We start from the raw sequence: 19,960 nt of genomic DNA on the forward strand, positions 1-19,960 counted from the left end.
AATGTTCTCTTCACGAACACTTTTCTTTGCATTCAACTTGCTTCATTTTCTCGGGTTCAACATTTTCAGTGTTCCCCAACATGATGGACAGACTGTTACAGTGTGCTTTTTGCAGATCTACTTTTTGCATCTCACACAAGATGTACTTGTTTTACTGTCATCTTGAGAGGGACAGATTTGGCATCTTTTGCGTTTCTTTGCACCTGTATCCAAAAGGCTCCATTGTGGGTTGGTCAGATGCCCTGCCCTGGACCTTTGCCATGGCCCGGTTCTGGATCTTGGGAGTGACGAGTCCTTTGCCTAGTTCTTCCAGATAAAGTGGACGTCGGTAGAGTTTGTTGGCATTCCACTGCTGGTTGATTTCATAGGTCTTCCGTGCATCTTCAGAATCTCACAGGGAAGTTCTATCTTATTTTTTCTGACTGTTCCCAACATAGTCAGCTGTCTCTTCTGAAGTTCATCTCCAAAACAGTAGGATGTAAAGAAGTTGTCACATGACCTTGCAGCCCTTCAGTCATCTCCAAAACCACACACATTCCCTGATTCTTCTCAGGTCTTCCTCCAGGTGGCTTTCCAGTATATACTTGCAGGTTCCACACATAACTGGATTTTGCATCACAGGCTGCCCACATTTTGATACCATATTTTGCAGTATTTATATGTATCTGCATTTACCTAACTATTGTGAGAAGTGATTGACATGATCAGCATCTTAACGTAAATGACTATAACGTACAGTAAAAACACTACAAAAAAAATTGAGCGAATTTATTAAATCAAGTGTGTCAAACTGGTATCCTTCACATTAATCTGCATGTAACCCAAGAAGGGTTTTAATTTTAGTTTTTATGTATAACTAACTTATTTAACTATTTCATGTGTTTGATGGAAGAAATACCCATTATCATAGATTTTGGTGAAATGACTATTTTCTATTTCTTTTCACGACACTGCGGGTATTCTTAAAGAAAATGCAAGTGAGCAGCGTACGCACGTGGCGTGATGGTTTACGCCATGACGTCACGTTGGAGGTTAGCTATGATGGCAGCCGCAGGTTGACATCAATTCAATGCTGACTTGTAAGATATTAAAACAAAAGTTAGAGAGGAAATCCGCTGCACAGTAACCAAGGTGAATTTAAAGAGGTTGAGCTAGCACACGCTTGAAACACACACACACAAGCGTGCGTTTTTGGGGAAGGGTAAGTTAACGTAGCTTCAGTGAGTTCCAAGTGTGCGTGTGTCCTGCTCGAACTTAACTTCTCACGCTCTTAACCGATTCCGTGGGACAACTGTGAACAAGAAATACTCGTGGAAATGAAATGCACACTGAAAAGCAAACTACCATGCACGGCGTTAGCAGTGTGCTAGCTGCCCCGGTAGCCCAAAGTACGAGCTAATGTTAACAGTCAGCTAACAAAGAGACAGCGGCACCTCACAATGTTTGCTTAACTTGTGAATTTAATTCAGAAAGTCAGCAGGAGTATAAATTACCCAACGGCCATTGTCAATAGTCAGAACATTATTTGTTTTTACAGTCATTGCGTATGTTGATACCCATGCCATCATTTGGCTTGGCACCTGCTCAACCACTACAAGTCGCTTTTTTTTTTTTTTTTTTTTAATAACTGTTTATTTGTCTGTTTGCATGTTGCAGTGGCACTATGCCCGCAGCTACTGTGGATCACAGCCAAAGAATATGTGAGGTATGGGCCAACAACCTGGAGGAGGAGCTGAAGAGAATTAGACATGTCATTCGTAAATACAACTATATCGCCATGGTGAGTGACATGTTGAGGTACTATATATATATCTTGAAACGACTGTACTTTTTAGGCATGGCCGTTTCCCATTTTGGTACCAAGTTTGTACTCCACAGGACACCGAGTTTCCGGGCGTAGTAGCCAGACCGATAGGAGAATTCCGAAGCAATGCTGATTATCAGTACCAGTTAATGCGCTGCAATGTGGATTTGCTCAAGATAATCCAGCTGGGCCTCACCTTTATGAACGAACAAGGCGAATATCCTCCGGGGACATCGACGTGGCAGTTCAATTTTAAGTTTAACCTCACGTAAGATGACTCAACTGTCTCTCTTAACACTTGTCATGGCATTTCAATACAGTGAAATGCTTGATTGCTTTACACGTGAATTGTATCTTCCGTTAGCAAACGGGCAATTAGTTGCACAGAGGTAGAACTGTGTGATGTAATGGGATGTCAGTATTCTAAAATTAGAAATCAAATCATCCCTGAAATCTACATGCTTCCCCGTCTCCTATTTAGAGAGGATATGTACGCGCAGGACTCTATCGAGCTCCTGACAACTGCGGGCATTCAGTTTAAGAAGCTCGAGGACGAAGGCATCGAGTCGTTGTATTTTGCTGAGCTGATGATGACTTCAGGAGTAGTACTGTGTGACGGAATTAAGTGGCTGTCATTTCACAGGTATCTGCTCACATTTTTATCTGTTTTCTGTTATTTTGAGTGGGGCAGGCTCTCAGATTTTTTTTTTTTTTTAAATATATATTATTAACCTTAAAATGACAGAGAATAATGGTTCCCCGGGATTCCTATAGAAGAAGTTCTGCAATTAACACCTTTGAAAATGCATTTTGCCACTTGCTTTCGTCTGAAAATAAAATCACATGTACTCAGGTTCAGGAAATAACCAATCACGGCTCAACTTACGAACGTCACGTGAGCCGTGGTTGGTTATTAACTGTTTACTGCTGAAAATGGCTGCATTATAATAATTATGTGACCAACAATATAGTGTATTGGTATGGTTTTTTTTAACATCTAGATCTATAAATAACATAAATACATGAATTCTAACTCCAGAATATTTCATCAATTGAATTCTGCCTTCCCTAAAACAATAGGCAATGCCATCACATCCGTTTGAAGAAAAGTTAACAACTTGCAATTAATCCATGATCAGGAATAAGACAATATTTCTTGTCTTTATTCATAAAAGCTGTCTTCGCGGTATACAGAAATGATGAAGTCGAGGTTTCTATAAATAAATCAAACTCATTGCAAGATCCACAGATCCTTTGCACTATAAACATTTTAGCTATCACAAAAGAATATGTGTATATTTATATTTTTTTCATGCAACAAAATACGCAAACTCAACGTACTCCTAGCTAATTAAATACGTACATGTCTGTACGATATGCGTATTGCATAGGGCTGGTTATTGCAATATTCATTTTTTTTTTAATATGTTGTGCAGCCCTCTTCTCGACCATATTCAATTGGTCCAGATGCTTGTGTTGAAGCGAGAGCGATTCTGTGCCCTTAATGACGTGCGACTGTGTTACAGTGGCTACGACTTTGGATACCTAATCAAGGTTCTCTCCAACGCCAAACTGCCTGAGGAAGAGATTGATTTTTTTGAGCTTGTTCGCTTGTACTTCCCAGTCATTTATGATGTCAAGTACCTCATGAAGAGCTGCAAAATTCTCAAAGTATGAAACATTGTTAGGATTATTTGGTTTTTGTTGCGGGATGTGGCTGCTGGCATGATTGTCAGGTGTCGTATGTATGTATTCAGGGTGGACTGCAGGAAGTAGCTGAGCAGCTGGAGCTCGAGAGGATCGGACCACAGCATCAAGCAGGCTCTGACTCTTTACTTACTGGCATGGCTTTCTTCAAGATGAGAGAGGTAGGCCCCTTAACACACCAACAAGGACACTTGGATCTTTGTCAAGTCAAATATTCAAGACAGTTCTTACGTAGTGAGGATTGAGCGAATGTGAAGGTTTCATGTATCTCTTTTCAACAGATGTTCTTTGAGGATCATATTGACGATGCAAAGTACTGTGGCCACTTATATGGGCTCGGCTCTGGATCAGCCTACGTCCAGAACGGAACAGGGAACGCTTACGAAGAAGAAGCCAACAAGCAGCAGTCTTGACAGCGCACTCGCACCATCCTGCCCAGAGGCCGAGCTTGGACAAGCGGATGATTAGAATGGAGATAAGGGGAGGAATTGTTTCCTTCAGCCAAGCTGTTTTGTCATCGGTTCTGCTTGTCCTACACAACCGAAATGATTGCTAACGGTGGAAAGTACCCCAGTTTGCCTCGCACGTGACGCTGCTGCGCTGGTGTGAGATTAATCAAGTACTCCCGCAAAGCAGCGCAGGCATCTGGTTGGTTCGGTACAATTGAACATGCTTGAAAAAAAAAAAAAATGGGATTTTGGTTTTACTAAAATGTTCTGTAGAATTGTTTTTGCACTTTAAAGCTCTAACTTGATTTTATATGGAAAGTACGTATGTATCTGACGTCTCTGCTCTTCCATGCTTTTGCTCCGATCACGTCTGACATTGTGAACACGCAGCGCTCACATAATGTTCGAACGTTTTGCCACACACAGCCTTAAGATTGACTGCATCCTTTTAAACTTTTAAGTTATTGTGCCAGTTATGGAACAGAATGCACGCTCCACCAATTTACCATATTGCCTCAAAGTGGGAAAGGGAGCTCTTTGTGGGTGTGTTCCTACGTATGCACACAGATGGTATAGTTTTTGCAATTGTATACTTCCTTTGTTTGCTTTATTGCCATCTAAACGCCCAAATGTGAGAAGTCCGTTATCCATCTTAATACAATTCGATATTTATATATCTGAGAAATGTTTAAGCCTTGATTGGATTTTGTATGCACACAAATGCTGTCCTTTACTGATGGCAATAGTATTGTCTGCCCACACGGTGTCACACTGATCTCCAAACCGAAACGTAGGAAAACTCACCTGTAGTTGCTACATGCAGAGGTTATTTTGCTAAAATACTCTGTTGTGAGTCCATTTTCTTTCGTTTTATTTTAAAGAGGGTTACTGTTGTAGTTTTAGTGTTGTAATAAAAGTAAAAAAACAAAACACCTTTACGCCGTCTTGTTGCATTTTAACACACATCCCTTTTTGTTTTGGTGGAGTTCATGTGTCACATTAGCCTTTGAATGTTCTGTTTGTGTTGCTTTCTTGCTCTAACATGCTGCATAGGGGAACTGGATGGTCCAAATGTTTTTTCAACAAAAGCTGTGTCGAATAGTAAAACATTTGTACATGTGTTTTCTGGCATGCACTGCATATAAAATGTCTACACTCCCCTGGTCAAATGCTACTTTTTTTTGTGGAAAGAAATTTGAGACCAAGATACACACGGGTAAGTCATTTCAGAACCTTTCCAAAAATTAATGAGACCTATACCCTGTACAACTCAATGGTGACCAAAAAAAAAATCTTTTTCAGTGGGTAAGTAAATAAATAAATGCACAACTTTTTAGAAACCAGTCTGCAATGTGAGTTCAGGATTAACCAGTCACATTCTAAGTTATCTTGGTGGTTTTTTTTTTTACACAGTAAAACCCCCCCCCCCCCACCTCATAATGGTTCCAAAAGGTCTTAGAAGGGCTTATCTCTCACGTTTTTTTTAGATTCCAAAACCCCTGAATCTGAATATATATTTGTAGATTTTCTTACATAAACTGTATATATGACTCCAGTTCAGTGTCATGTTGATTATTTTTCTGATTTGCAGTGTACTTGACACTGTAAAGGAACAAGATATAATACAGAGAGTTGTTTTTACACTATTGTGTAAATAAAGGCTCAAAGCTTCTCTAATGAAAATATTGCTTTTCACCTTTAAATGTCTGAAAATTTGCCCTTAGGTGAGCCACGGAATGGAAACGATGACAAAAAAGCACTGCTTTTTTTAATTGTTGCAAAGATCACAAAAACAGATCATGACCAAACTGTATTTAGACTCACACAGAGAGAATAGAAAAATATACCATGACTGTCACAGTAAGGCATAAAGAAATGCAAGCTTGAATTCTTCTAATTTTAAAGAATAACTTTGAGAGTGAAAGTAATTTTAATAAATTATGTCATAAAAAAATATCTTATTTTTGTACTGTAAACAAGTCATAATGTAAAACTCATGCTCACAGCGATGTTTGGCTTCCAAGTGAAATTTCAGCAAGAGACAAAATGCACTTGTACCCTTTCAACTGTACTTAATTTAATGTCCCATTTTTTCCATGCACGCCCAACTACTCAATGGTTCAGAAATTTTTGCACAACTTGCTGTTCTGAACTTGCTGAATTATTTCTTGAATGAGAATTTTAGCTTAAAACATAAGAAATGAATAAAACGGCTAAATACTTCACTCTGCAATGAATCGAAGTTTCACCTTTACAATTGGATATATTTTGCAAAGAAGCCACGATGCTGTACATTTCCTCTCATTACAATCTGAATAGCCCTTATTTATACTCTTGACATGTTGTTTCCGAGCATATTGTGGTACACTTAACCACAAAAAAATACATTTGTGTTGATATCCTGAGATGAAAGCATGCAAAGGATTTCGTGTCTGCTGCCACCACCACCAAATGAACAGAATTACCTACTTTTGACGCGCAATCATTTGGCAAACCTATTAAGACATACCTTAGGATTTACCACACTATGCAAAACAACACAAGATAAACGACTACATAGCTCTCCCACAACTCTCTGTGCTTTCTCATGTATATCACAAGGACATACTATGTAGAGAACATTGGAATGCGAATTGAGAATCATCACACTCTAGCATGAAAATCCATAACCTTCCAGACAACAACAAGTTCATGCTGCCGACATGTCGCCGTAGTTGACACATCGAACTGAAAAGGGCGCAGTACTGACCTATTAAAAAAGAAAACAAGATATCAGTGACATTCATAGATCATGTTTTCATGTATGTAAACTTACATTTCTCAAAAGGAGATCTGGACTCTATGCCTCGTTTTCCACCGTCATCAGTGGATTATTAGTTCCTAAACAAAGGTGAGAAACAATTGTCATAATATTGTCAGAAAAATATAATCAACTAAAAACCAGTGTACAGTATCATACTGTATACCATTCTTGTCATCTGCAGCAATATCACTTTCAGTCCATGAGGTGGTACTGCTAAGCAGTCGACTTTGACTCTCCCCCATTGGCTTGAAGGGGAAGTGGCGACCTTCTGTTTTACTGGAGGTATAAATACATACAATTGAAAAGCAGCAAAATAAGCCACTTCAAAAAATACATTCATTTGGTTTTCTCTTTAAATGCAGACCTTAATAGTAATTATAAATGAGTGATGTTCCCTCACATCAAACATTGAATCTATTATTCTAAATCTCTGATTGGTCGCTGAAGTTTCAAGCTCCTGATATAAAGATAATAATAATGTGCAAAAAGTATTTTATTTGGGTCTAAAATATAAAAGGTCAGAATTGCAGCTTTTCTTTCATGCTATTTACATTTCGATGTGTTAAACTGGGAGTTGGCAAGCAAAAAAGTTACCGCATCTCAGTGATTGACTGTTTGCGAGGACATCAGGTTTGTTTTCCATTGTTTCAAAAAGGTTCTAATGCAGAACGTTACAACGCCGAAGGGGAATTCTATACACTTGGTGGATGCAGATGTGACGTGATCCTTTAGTCTACTCACTTTATGGGCAACTTTGCAAATCACTGGCTCGCAGACAAGTTTATGTTGTTATTTGTCAATATTTTGAATGTACCTCTTCGGTGGTGGGTTGCAGCTTGTGGGCGAAGAAGATTGCTCAGGGTCAATATTCACCAGGCATGTTGGGAACGAACAACCATCTCCTAAACTGTAGAAGGGGAAACACAAAGAAAACACATTCTTTGCTGACAGTATTGGAAAGTCTCAGGTCAAGAGATTTTGTCTCATATATTTGAAGGTGGAGCACTGTGGTTAGTATGTCTGGGTCGTGAGCTAAAATTTCTGTGGTATTTGCATGTGATGAATGGGCACTCCAGCTTTCTTCCACATTTCTAGCCCAAAGTCAGCAACCTGGGATCGGCTCCAACTCATCTGACCAAGATATGGAAAGAAAGAAAGAAAGAAAGAAAGAAAGAAAGAAAGAAAGAAAGAAAGAAAGAAAGAAAGAAAGAAAGAAAGAAAGAAAGAAAGAAAGAAAGAAAGAAAGAAAGAAAGAAAGGTGCCTAGAGCTATACTGTATGTCAGTTAATTAACAAGCTGGGCCCAAAGATCCTTACCTGGAGAAAATTGGAAAAGGCCAGTATTTGGCTTCATCGCCAAACACTTGCCGGAAGTTCTTACTGGAGCCCAGACTGAATCCGTTCTTGTCGATGCCATGACGAAACACTGGCGCACGAACAGCCTCTGATAGGAGAGCACAGAGATGGTTTGAATGGAGTTAAGTAGAACATGGAGTTAAATATAACAGAGGGGAAAACATAATGGGAGCCACTGAGGTCCTAGACTTGGGTCACTGTCTTTTATCTGGCTTTAACACGACACAAACTCTTTTTTTTTTTTTCCAGATCCAGGATTCAGACAGACACAATACAGGAAATACCTACCAAGAGTGGATCTATTCTTGAAGACAAGCCAGCAGTGATAGATGAAAAGCGAAGCGAGGCTGACTGAGAACATGGAGGCGGAGAAGAAGAGGAACAGAATGTGGAACTTGGCCTGTGTGTCTGGAAAGCCATTCTGCGGGGGGAAGCAACACAAATACTACATGACAACAGAGTCCATGCTGCATCTGGTCAAGCACGGTCTATCTGGGAAGAAGTTATCTACTCTAGTAAGAAGGTGTGAGAGCTAAATTACTTACTACTCAGTTTATGCCAAATGGCTAAAATGATTACCAGATATTCTTTCAGACGAAAATGGGCTTTACCCCCAGCCTTGTGGAAAAATGCACAGTACATATTTGTCATCTACCAACAACTAAGTTTTTCCAAATCTCATTTCAACGAACTGGATATACGTAATTCATGAAGATACACATACCATCCAAAACTTAATGAAGTATTGAAGGTCTGTCGCGGTTATAAAAAGGCAGTAAAGTAGAGAATATGCCAAAAACAGCATGAATGACTTGTAGTTGGAGAATCCCACACAATTGTTCACCCTGAGAGAATGAAATAAAACAAGAGTGAGAAAAATAACATGATTATTCTTGCAAAATGTGGAATAGTATTCAAATACAGTGGAACCACGGAAGTCGACTTATTCGGTTTTCGACACAAAATGGCGAGAAATCTTCGCCTCGGTTCTCGGGGAAAGCTTCAGGAAGCGACGTCAGTTGGCGTCGCTGTCGTTCCCCTACCTTTTTTCAAGGACCGGATTATTGTCAGACAATATTTCACGGACTGGCTTTACGGTGTGGCAGATAAATACAACAATATAAAATGATACGACCGGCATAAGAACAATCGCGGTGACAAAGGATAGGAGACGCAGGAGGTGTGTCGCAAAAAAGACTTTCCTGAACATACTCGTAAAATGTAAAAATACTTGCTTTCTGGAAACCAAACCAGTAACTAAATCGTATTTTGTCATTTTGAAATAATGTCCCGACTATGCCACATCTAGGTACATACCAGGGACAGTGGTGATCCATCTTTAGAATACATCTGAAACACAGCACAGTCAAACATCAGCGTTATTGGACCCTATCCTGTCAGTCGGAACATCATCAGTTCATCTTTTTTTTTTTTCAGCACATGAGCAGAGACGGAGAGAGAAAGACATACTTATCACAAACTGAACAATGGTGACATCGATCAGGCTTCAGCAGCTGGCAGCGGTCACAGAAACGGATTGCTGAGGAAACAGACGATTTACTCAAACCGTCATCAGCAATGCCTTGCAAGCACTTGAGCAGATCATTAATTAAATGAATGCATATAGCGGGTAAATTTGTCTCAATATTGCTGTTTCTTGGCAGATGGATTTTCTTAGTCTGCGACTTCCTGTTCTGCTCCACTCTGCGCGCAGGGCTACAGCGCTGAAGGCCCCGAGTTTACGATTCAGTCAAACGGCTGGCATCGGCGGCATGATTGTTTTTCTTTTGAGTGGCCAATATAGGGCAAATAAGATTGAGCCTATGAACTCTGCCAAGCGACAAGTGTCAAAGCAAGCTAGTGATCAGAAAATGTTATTCTGAGCTATTCTGTGAATTAACTACATCTGCTAGATACTTGAATACTAGATATAATTTTTTATTGTGTTATCTTAGCAATAAATTGCATTGTAGTTGGAGGAAGAATTGGAATTAACAGTGTTATGTGATTTTTTTTTCACATTCCACACACGCAATATTAATCAGAATGATGTGTTTAGACTAGCATACAACAACATATTTTGGGCTTGACTTCCCCTTTAAATGGCTCATCTAATTATATCTCTGAACTGAAATTATAAATAAATGCGAATCAGTATTTTCTTCAATTTGTCGTGTTTAAAAAAAAAAAAATTTGGCTCAGATGACAATATGAACAGCCAACTGCACTTTGACCTACCTCCAGAGTTGGTACGTGTGTAGATCGGCAGCTCCTTAGCTATTCTCCTCAGGATCTCCTGCTGTGACTCACCCCGGTCTTCACGGTGCAGCAGCTCCTTGTCCGAGTAGGACAGGCAGAACTTTGTAGAACGGGACACAAAAGAAATACAAAACAAAGTTGTCTTGACAATGCTTGCTGATTTCTCCCCATATATTTGTCAATGCTATGAGAAGCATTTTGTTACCTAGCAGGACTGAATTGAACAACATGTTCAAGCATGCAGCTGAAACCCAAAAGATTTTTTTTTTATCAAATTATTGAGTACTCCATTTTTTTGGTGCCCCTCTAAGCAAATGGGTGCAGAGTTGAAGGATTTCTAAAGAAACTATTAATGTTGATCCAAACAACTCTCAGATTTCAACTCGTGGTTCTCAGACCTCTTGCACCAAGTAGCAGATCAATAATTTCATGTTCAAGCATAACACTTGAAGAAAAAAAACGATCAATTGCCAAATTGGAAATAAAGTCATCTCATAAAGGAATTAAATACCCAAGTTCCAATTAAGTGCAATTTGCCTTTTTTCTTCTGCAATGTCGACGTGTTCTCATTGCATGCATGCAGAGCTGCATTGAATTGGTTAAGCTAAGAGCATACCATTTGGCACTTCTGCAATGTGTAGTCTTAGGCCAAAATGCAGCAGTTAATCACAGTGTGAGCCCGCCATCTACCTCTGGACTTCCCACAATGCCTCAACTCACAGTGTCAATAAAGATGTGTCGTCGTCTCACTCACCTCCCTCAGAGGGTTCATGGGCTTGGTGAAGATAGTTTGCCAGTAAGCCCAAATAAACATGATGAAGATGACATGGTACACTATTAAATAGAGCACTGAAAAGCAGGGAGAAATACATGTGATGGTTATCTGTCAATATAATGGTTGCATGTAACGCAAATATTACAGGAGTATAATTGATTACGAGTACTACGTATATCTAGCAACTGATTATGTTTGGAAGGCTTCTTTTCTTATAAAGATTCATCTTAATGTGCTTAGCAAAGTTGTAGAAAACCTTCATCAAGGTGGCATAGCATACCACATTAACCATGTTAGTGTGGTAAGGAGAAGTATGTCAGAGATGAGAGACTGGAAGAAATGTTTTGATAAGAGCTGCATCTACACAGACGCCAAGACTCAACATCTGATCTTATTGGTTCAATAATTCTTCTCGATTTAATTTTATAAAACACTTTACCTTTCTCCCAAGTGTCTTCAATGGAAACTGTAAAATGAAAGAAGCAAATACATGTTCAGTTTTGCATGTTATACAAAGTTATCAACTCATATTAAACAAAAAGTCACTGCTTTCACCCACAATGTGTGCTCATACTCTTATTATCGTAAAGTTGACATTTTCATCACTCGCTACATCTTGCAAATAGATTGTCTGAGTGTTGAACGGCAGATGTTGGTTGCTTTGAAAAAAAAAAAATGGGTCAACCAGAGATTGCTTGAGGTGAATTATATAAACCCGACAATGGGATTAACTGAGCTGCTGAGCGAGTGTCATCTGACGCTAGTTCCACACAACTGTGTCTGTGTCTGTCGGCGAAGCACATGCTAACCGCTGTCCCATCTTCTTGTTCTCAATTGGTCACAGCTTCGCCACTTGTTCCGCTGGATGAAAAAGACACTTATTATTGGACCGCTCTACCCCGTGTATAAATAAAGTCACCCTGAATTTGAAACAAGTCATCTTCAAACTCAAATTCAGTCCAGGACACCTGCTCACTTAGTTCGGGTTCAGGGTCTGAGAGGATTTGCTAAGACTTAGTCCCTCAGTTTTACAGTTTTCAAAGGCAGATTTACAACTGTGTGTCTACACACTAACAATTAATGTCCACATAGGAGGAAGAGTGCAAACAAGACAGGCCTCACTCCATTTTTGTCAACACAGAACAGTTCTATACTTGTTGGATTTCATTTGATTAAGATGGGTGTTAACATGACAACAAGGGAAATAGTGAGGTTTTTGAAGACACTGTATTTTGATAACAAACAAAAAAACATGCCTGTAGAGTAAACAACTACATAATGTCAAGATGTGTACAATTCCAAATGGTGACTAAACTGTCAAGACCAAGTGAGTTTAGACACTTGTCATGTTGGACACATTTAAAAAAAAAATTAAAAAAAAACCCTCCTCCTTCAATGATCAAATTCAGACACACGCACTCTCACAGACTCACATACGAACCCAGATGTACAAATGCCAGGTGTTTTCTTACCCAAACAAAGCTGCACGACGAAGGCGTAGTACGACCAAGCCACTATGAGTGCGATGAAAAAGACCGGGATCCAGTAGAAAACTCTCTTGCAGCCCCGTTTGACATTACGTGAACCTGACGGTGCCATAGTCTAGGAGCCGATCATATCCAATGTGGGAATTCACGTGAGTGCGTGCGTGCGTGTTTACTCGCCTATAAGCAAGAGTGTCCGTCTCGGTGTCTCCCGGAGGACTGTCAATGCATCGTCTCTCTTCAGATGCGATCAACCTCACTCATCTCAATCCCAAAATCCCCACACCATGTGATGCTGCAGCATGCTCAGCCTCAGACACACTACACACTACAAGACATCAGTAGCTCCGCCCCCACCAGCCATCACCCCCCACCCCCTCCCTTGCGGGTTGCCATGGCTGCCTGCAGGATGCTGCAAGGCTGGCAACTTTATTTTCACTTGAACCAGATGGGTTCAGTGAGTTCATGCATGAATGCTGAAATGTGACACAGGAGGCAGCCAAGGTGAGACACGCACATACGTATCATGTGACTTGGTCATTTTATAAAGGGGGTACGTTATATACTAAATATCATTTCAAAGGCAACGGGGTTTTTGGGTGAACGTGTTGAAAGGCATATTTACAAGAAAATCTGCGTTGCCACCATGAGGTTGAAATATGTAGTGCATGGCTTGTTTGGCCATTTAGTCAGCCACAGTGACATATTGTGCAACTGTTTTCTAAAATCTTTATTGGGCCAAGGCACATATTTTACATCACACCACTCACACACAAAAAAGTCACAAAAAGTCTATACTGTATAGCGTATACTGAAATAATGACGCTTTCATTTCAATCAAATAACAAACTTGCTCAATGTGAAATCTGGGCCCGTTTTGTTGTAGTAGTAATGAATCTATTAATTTTGTTAGGCATTCATTATCCGGTAGACTGTAATTGGTTTTAACTACTGCATTGTCTTTTATCATTTGTGTGCATCAAGTTATTTCAGTTGTGGGTTTTGTGCAGTGTTGTTTAAATAAAGCTGAGTTTTAGCGAAATGATTCCTTTAATTCTACTTAAGGAAGGCATTTCATTTGGGGGGTGACCTTTAAGTAATAAACAAATTACTCCATTTGGGGTTTAATGCGTACCAGTAAAACCATCACCAAGGATAAAGTCGTAAACTCCACCCAGTCCACCATCCCATCGCAGTATTTAACCTTGGCCAATCAGAATCCGTCACGTAATGTAAAATAACCCAAGTGCAGCCATAGCAACGTAGTTGCACTTCATCCTATACATCTGTAATTTTCTTGAGAAACCTATGATTAAGTCCTAGATTTATGGATCCATGACGCGCTACCCCACGTTCTCTCGAAATATGTTGATGTGACTTCGCTGTTGAATATGAAGACGAAAGAAGATATACTGCACATGCATTGCTGAGCCCCATCGACTCTGAAAGTTCCTGTCAAAAAAATAACATCGGCTTTAACGGTAACTCTGTTGAAACGTCATTGGCGGTGGGCGGTGGAATTCAGCACCCGACACATCAATTGACATACATTAACCGAGTCTGTCGGCGGTTCTGTACATACAAACCAGAGGTGTGTGTTCGTTGCCAGTGATAAACTCTTTTTCATGACAAAAACATCACATGTAATCAACAGTATATAAATAAATAAATAAATAAATAAATAAATAGATAGATAGATAGATAGATAGATAGATAGATAGATAGATAGATAGATAGATAGATAGATAGATAGATAGATAGATAGATAGATAGATAGATAGATAGATAGATAGATAGATAGATAGATATCTTATGTACTCTTTTGCATTCCATACCGTACTTATCATACTGTAAACTGTAACGATGTTGAATATTTGAAACTTTTGCCAATATTTTTTAACACAGGTATCTACATTAACATCAGTGACAATAATACGTACGAGTCGACGAAACCTGGTAAATCTAGAGGGTGCGCTTGTTTCAAGTCATGTCATTGCCGTTTTCTTTTTGCTCAGCCGCCCGCCCCAACGGGCTGTCTATGTACACGAAACGATCGTGTTCTTCTTTACGTGCGGCACGTGCCTCTGCACAAAAACATCACGAGCAACTGCTTGAAATCCAGCACATGGTCAAAGTTGGCAGCTGCAACTTCTGCAAGCAGACACGACCTCTGAGTTCGGTTGCGAACCTATAACGCGGATGAGCTTTCCAGCGTGAACGTCTCAAAGACCTTGGGAAGACTGACAGCGAGCATTGTGAATTTTGACGGCCTTTCAAACAAACGCCATAAAATTCCGCTGACTGCTCCAAGCAAAATAAGTGAGCATGTCGACTAATCAAGTGAAGAGCTGCCCCATTCCCACTCGGGTTCTCACCCTGAAAGACTGGTCTCAACTTCCCGACTGCTACAGCCAGACGCCCGGGGGGACTCTCTTCTCCACTACGCCCGGTGGTAAGAAATGTTGAAAGGCAGACTTCTGTATGATTACATTGTTTGGAAATTTCGTGACTTCTCTAAAATACATTAACGCAATTTAATGTGCGCTTAACAGGCAGACGCAGCAGTTCTCGCGAGATCTTTCAAGTGCTTTAAGGCTTCTCAAATGATGAAATTTAAAGCCCACGTGCGTCTAACTTTTTTAATTCTATGATGATTAGCTATTAGGAAGGATGTGTGAAATATCTCACAACATCCGGGTCGAGTTAGCATAGCGTCATTATGTGGTTTCAAATCTGCATACGAGCAGCGATAAACAAAATTTTCATAGTAACGAGAAAAACAAACTACACTAGTACGGTGTTGAGCACTGACTTTGAACTTTAACCCCTTAATGGCCAAATAGTGTGTTCGGTATCCAGTGCTCTAATGTGTTTTCAAGGCTTTCTCTTCATATAATAAATATTCCAGATTAATACTTAAAAAAAGTACTAACTTTGGATACGTGATTTAGATTGTAAATAAAACCACTTGCCGCCTCACCACGCATGCGCACACACACAAACACACGACAAATGACGTTTTACATAGTAGCCATTCGTTTTTGCGGTTGTAAGCATCATTTGTACAGTATCAGCCAGTCTTTGGTTTTTGTTCAAGAGGTTGTACAGTATCAGACAGTCTTTGTTTTTTGTTCAAGAGGGTGTTTATATCCTGCTGCCAGTCCAGTAAATGGATTGGTTGCAAAGGGGCTGGAGGGCTGTCCTTTCTCTGCTCTACACTGCAGGAACATAGAACATTTTGTTCACACGACGTGAGCATGAAATGAAGTGGTATAATAAGGATAATAATAACAACATTATTTGCAACATATGACATTCAGCTGTAACACAAGCCACAATTACTGAGTCCTGCCAAACATGTTATGCTTACAGAAACTGCTGCAGTCTAATGCTTCCTAGATTACAGTCTCCATAGTTTTTTTTGTTTTGTTTTTGTCATCACCCCTCCCCATTCCTCTTTGTCCTGGATGACTGCTCAGAGTGCAGTTATTGCATAACATGTTTTTACCCCCAAGTGGACAGACTCATCAGATGAACACAATAGGTCAAACTCCAAAAAAAAAAAAATCGCAGATCACTACTAGTCATGTAAAACGCAACCTGGCAGTTTATGGCTTGACATGTTGGAAGTTGGCCCAAGTCCAGTTCTTGACAGACTGTAAACATCACTGATTTATAACGTTGAAGACATTGAGAAATACATACTTGGTGAGATTATTTTCTCCTCAGAAGAAATGCTACAACAGAGACTGATACATGTGGCTTTAATCTCCAAGAGAGTTTAGAGTTTAAAAGGGAATGTTATGTACTCTCATTTCCTAGAAGTCACTGCATGGACAGAACACTTTAACCCCTCCCCTCTGCACTCCCATACTCATATGTGCAAACACGCACTTGCGCTTGTGCTTCAATAACATTGTTGTTATTTTTTTGATTGTTTTCTCTTTCCAGTAGAGAATTTTGAGCTTTTTTTTTTTTTTTTCTCTCTTTCCAGTAGAGAATTTGGATCCATTTGAGCCTACCGAATGCCCGTCCTGAAATGCATTCTTTTGGTCATTGCTGCAGAAATCAATGAAAGCAGTATAGCAGTACAGTGGTGCCTCTATTTACAAACTTAATTGGTTCTGCGATCGTGTTTGTGAGTTGAAGCAACACTTTCTATAGGAATCGACGTAAAAGCAAATAATGTGTGCCAGACTTTCCCAAATTATCCCTATTGCTCTGTGTAAAACACACAGAAAACTATAGCAACAGTTTTATTTTTGCTTTTTAAAACCTTTTATAACAAAAAATAAATGTCACTTTATTCTTGACCTCCTAACTTTGCTTAGGTAGGGAGGAACCTGTTCTAATTTTCTTGCTGAAAAACTAATACCCCCGAGAAGACACAAAAAGTCAGACGAATAAATTATTGTGTGCGTCCACGTACCCGTCATTACTTTTTTGTATGAATATATTAATTTTGTCATCATCAAAACCTGCCATTTGACTGGTAGACTTTTTATATCCACTGTATACACATAACTGTTCCCATTTACACGTATGGAAAACGCCAAGTCTTAAATTAACCCAACATGCATGTTTCTGCAATGTGGGGTGGGGGTGCAAGAGGAAGGGGAGCAAACTGTATGCTGGAGGCACCTGATCTCCATTGTAAGCAGACATGCGTTTGCTAACCCCTTCAAATGTTTCATCTCAAAATGAATCAATCTCTCAACACAGGTACCCGCATCATCTATGACAGGAAGTTTCTCTTGGATTGCCGAAACTCCCCTCTTGCACGCACACCACCGTGCTGTCTCCCCCAGATCCCGGGGGTGACGTGCCCTGCTACTCACCCTGGAAGCAAACTGCAGGATGTCAAAGAAGAGGCTGAAGAGGAAGAAAAGGGCGTTGCAGGTAATTCCTGTGCTTCAAATATATTTTTGCAATTGCAAAAATCTCGGCGGAGAATAATAATGGTCATCACCCTTCTCTTCTAATCTCTTCTGATTTTGTGGTGATAAGACAAAATGACATTATGAAGTGCTGCACTCTACTCTTCCGACTAATATAGTTTTGTAAGAAGTGTGTTGATCATGTGGAAATTGAGTCCAAGTAGTGAGTTGTGGTTACAATTCTGCAAAACGTATTCTGGGCACTCTGTGTACGTTACAAAACTACAGTGGGTGTGCTTAAAGTTTTGCTAACGCAAGCGGTTTAGTAATTCAATCTTAATTAGGTCTGTGAAAATTAATCGATTAACCGAGAACCAGACGATTATCAAATTAATAGTAACTATTTTATTAAGTGAGGAATCTTTAAGAGCTATTTTTAACTGAACATTTCTAAAGTCTCTGATGTTAGCCTCTCATTTTTGTAGCCATTCATGATTACAGACTGATTAGCTTTTGTCTTTAGTCAAAATAAGATAATTGAAAACTTTGGAAAGCAAAAACTGCACCAGTAACACAATCTGTTTTAGAAATGTTGTAAGTGTAACATTAATCTCTGTCATGTGATATTGTTTAATTGTTGTTTATTTAATCATTCACCATTATCAAATAAACAGCAAATGGAGGTTGAATCACTTTCATGCTAAATACAATTTTATTAAATGAATCATCAAATAATCAATTCTAAAACTATAATAATAGTGACAGCCCTACTATGACTTACTTTAGAAATTGTACCAAAAGAATTAGAATTTAACCAGTCAGAAAAAAAAAAAAAACATCAGAGGTTTCTTAGCTTTGATTTATCAGCATGATTCACAACCTGCTTTGTGTACAAATTGTGACTATGTAGAGCAGTAAATGAACTCTGAATGAAATCATTTATTGTTTTTTTTTTCTTTCTCTAAGAGTGCGAATGTCAGTAAGGATTTACTGTCATTGCAGTCAGCTGGAAAAATTGGCCCTGGCCAATTTTTCTGTCCTTCTACAAACTATAAATATTAAGACCCCCCCCCCAAAAAAAAAATGATGTGTGTAAGTTTGTGGCAGCAAACACCCACTGTCTTTGACCAGCCCTCACAGTGATTATGAAGTCAAAAGTAAAAATTCAAATCTACTGTCTGTTTGAAAGTTAAGCTTATAGTTGATGGTCACACATGTGGGTGCTAAGGTGGCAGGTAGCAAGCGAGAGGTACGACATGTCTGCAGCCTTGCTAATTTACCACTGTTTTATAAGCAATATTTACTGACATATCTAGCAACTATTGAGAGATAAGACAGGCTAACAACAGTGGTCCTAATGTTAGGAACATTATTTCCTGAGGAATTAAGAGAACAAGGCCAATTTTTTCCCTGATAATACTGTACACAAACCTGCAGTTTGATAACATCTCTCTTCTCTCTCTGTCGCTCCTTTTGAGCAGATGACAACCAGTTTGAGATGGACATCTGAGCTCCAGTTTTACCTCCTGTGGAGAATCATCTATCAAAACACCGCCATGATCAGTACTGACCGAAAAGCGTTTGCCTATAAGCTTTTTTTCCTTTGTTTTCTTTTCCTTTTTTAAGAAAGGCTCTTCTGTGGAACCAAAAACAATGGAAGCTACAAAAATAGGGTGGTGTTTTTTTTGTTTTTTTTTTTTTTTTTTTTTAAAACCCTATCCTATCATGTGTAGGGTTACTTGCTCACTTGAGCGATTGCAGGATTTGAAAGGAAAAAAATATTTTTTAAAATCTTTTGTATATATTACAATGTACTATGCATTTTGTTTTTTAAGTTGGCAAATCCAAGATTACAATATAATTCACATTTCATTGGATGTAAAGCCAGCCTTTTCACTGCAGACTTTTTTTGTAGTAAATTTCCCCTACCACAGTATGTGAGGCACTATTTGCCACCAAGTGTCTACTTTTGTTTTGGGGGGCAAGGCCTACTGAAAATCTCCTATTTTCACGGGAGGGAGGGATTAAATGTGAATAATTCCAAATAAAGGCTGTGAAAAATGTTTGTGGTTTTTGTGTACTTTACATCCAATGTCTATCATGTTTTAATTGTAGTAGCTGTGGTTATACTAAATTTATGTTATTGTCTGTCAATTAGTAGTACATTTCCATAATAATTCTAACACGTATTGTGTGCTATCTCTATTAGCATTTTGCTTGAATGAATGAGATGAAAATGAACTTGTGAAATGGCAAATCATGCAGCCGCATAATCCTTAATGTACATGCTGAGCAAGGTCAAAGTTCAAATAACTGTCATATGTATGCAGCTTGTTGTTTTCTTCACTGGTGGTGTCAGCCCCTCAACCCTGATCTAAACAGATACGGTCAACAGACTAAAGGGGCCAAAAGCTGTGTTGCTCACAAGACACTCCATTAGGTACACT

At 39.3% G+C, this 19,960-nt stretch overlaps 3 protein-coding genes across 6 annotated transcripts; 2 read left to right on the forward strand and 1 right to left on the reverse strand.

Moving 5' to 3' along the window:
• Positions 1-986: 986 nt before the first annotated feature.
• Positions 987-4,890, forward strand: cnot7 (CCR4-NOT transcription complex, subunit 7). 2 transcript variants are annotated; one of them, XM_085939894.1, is made up of 7 exons: positions 987-1,131; positions 1,657-1,780; positions 1,879-2,072; positions 2,286-2,447; positions 3,331-3,475; positions 3,562-3,672; positions 3,793-4,890. In XM_085939894.1, exons 2-7 carry the CDS (start codon positions 1,664-1,666, stop codon positions 3,922-3,924), a joined length of 861 nt encoding a protein of 286 aa, XP_085796020.1. In that variant the 5' UTR covers positions 987-1,131; positions 1,657-1,663; the 3' UTR covers positions 3,925-4,890. The 2 variants fall into 2 exon arrangements, with proteins under 2 accessions (XP_085796020.1, XP_085796012.1); XM_085939886.1 differs by having other exon boundaries at positions 998-1,201.
• An 852-nt stretch (positions 4,891-5,742) lies between these two features.
• On the reverse strand, positions 5,743-15,497 carry zdhhc2 (zDHHC palmitoyltransferase 2). 3 transcript variants are annotated; one of them, XM_085939858.1, is made up of 14 exons: positions 14,577-15,497; positions 11,592-11,618; positions 11,132-11,226; positions 10,357-10,477; positions 9,589-9,658; positions 9,436-9,468; positions 8,843-8,963; positions 8,698-8,736; positions 8,407-8,539; positions 8,080-8,206; positions 7,578-7,670; positions 6,927-7,039; positions 6,776-6,840; positions 5,743-6,709 (listed from the first exon to the last, which is right to left on the reverse strand). In XM_085939858.1, exons 3-13 carry the CDS (start codon positions 11,189-11,191, stop codon positions 6,800-6,802), a joined length of 951 nt encoding a protein of 316 aa, XP_085795984.1. In that variant the 5' UTR covers positions 11,192-11,226; positions 11,592-11,618; positions 14,577-15,497; the 3' UTR covers positions 5,743-6,709; positions 6,776-6,799. The 3 variants fall into 3 exon arrangements, with proteins under 3 accessions (XP_085795984.1, XP_085795963.1, XP_085795973.1); XM_085939837.1 differs by lacking the exon at positions 14,577-15,497 and adding an exon at positions 12,625-14,544; XM_085939847.1 differs by lacking the exons at positions 8,698-8,736; positions 14,577-15,497 and adding an exon at positions 12,625-14,539.
• eif4ebp3l (eukaryotic translation initiation factor 4E binding protein 3, like) lies at positions 14,715-19,226 on the forward strand. Its single transcript, XM_085939953.1, has 3 exons — positions 14,715-15,088; positions 17,359-17,535; positions 18,995-19,226. The coding sequence occupies exons 1-3, from the start codon at positions 14,962-14,964 to the stop codon at positions 19,021-19,023; spliced, it is 333 nt and encodes a 110-aa protein (XP_085796079.1). The 5' UTR covers positions 14,715-14,961; the 3' UTR covers positions 19,024-19,226.
• Positions 19,227-19,960: the final 734 nt, after the last annotated feature.

This window comes from Syngnathus leptorhynchus, chromosome 2, assembly GCF_054491065.1.
Source record: "Syngnathus leptorhynchus isolate UIUO chromosome 2, UIUO_Slep, whole genome shotgun sequence".
Taxonomy (NCBI): Eukaryota; Metazoa; Chordata; class Actinopteri; order Syngnathiformes; family Syngnathidae; genus Syngnathus; species Syngnathus leptorhynchus.

Bases quoted from the DNA above. Each gene is read 5' to 3' on its own strand.
- cnot7 (XM_085939894.1), top strand. From the start codon at position 1,664: ATGCCCGCAGCTACTGTGGATCACAGCCAAAGAATATGTGAGGTATGG. The intron at 2,448-3,330 runs GTATCTGCTCAC...ACTGTGTTACAG, and splicing joins AAGTGGCTGTCATTTCACAG to TGGCTACGACTTTGGATACC. The intron at 3,673-3,792 runs GTAGGCCCCTTA...TCTTTTCAACAG, and splicing joins CTTTCTTCAAGATGAGAGAG to ATGTTCTTTGAGGATCATAT.
- zdhhc2 (XM_085939837.1), bottom strand. From the start codon at position 12,751: ATGGCACCGTCAGGTTCACGTAATGTCAAACGGGGCTGCAAGAGAGTT. The intron at 11,619-12,624 runs GTAAGAAAACAC...TTCATTTTACAG, and splicing joins CGTCGTGCAGCTTTGTTTGG to TTTCCATTGAAGACACTTGG. The intron at 9,659-10,356 runs GTAGGTCAAAGT...CTGTTTCCTCAG, and splicing joins CACACGTACCAACTCTGGAG to CAATCCGTTTCTGTGACCGC.
- eif4ebp3l (XM_085939953.1), top strand. From the start codon at position 14,962: ATGTCGACTAATCAAGTGAAGAGCTGCCCCATTCCCACTCGGGTTCTC. The intron at 15,089-17,358 runs GTAAGAAATGTT...CTCTCAACACAG, and splicing joins CTTCTCCACTACGCCCGGTG to GTACCCGCATCATCTATGAC. The intron at 17,536-18,994 runs GTAATTCCTGTG...CCTTTTGAGCAG, and splicing joins GGAAGAAAAGGGCGTTGCAG to ATGACAACCAGTTTGAGATG.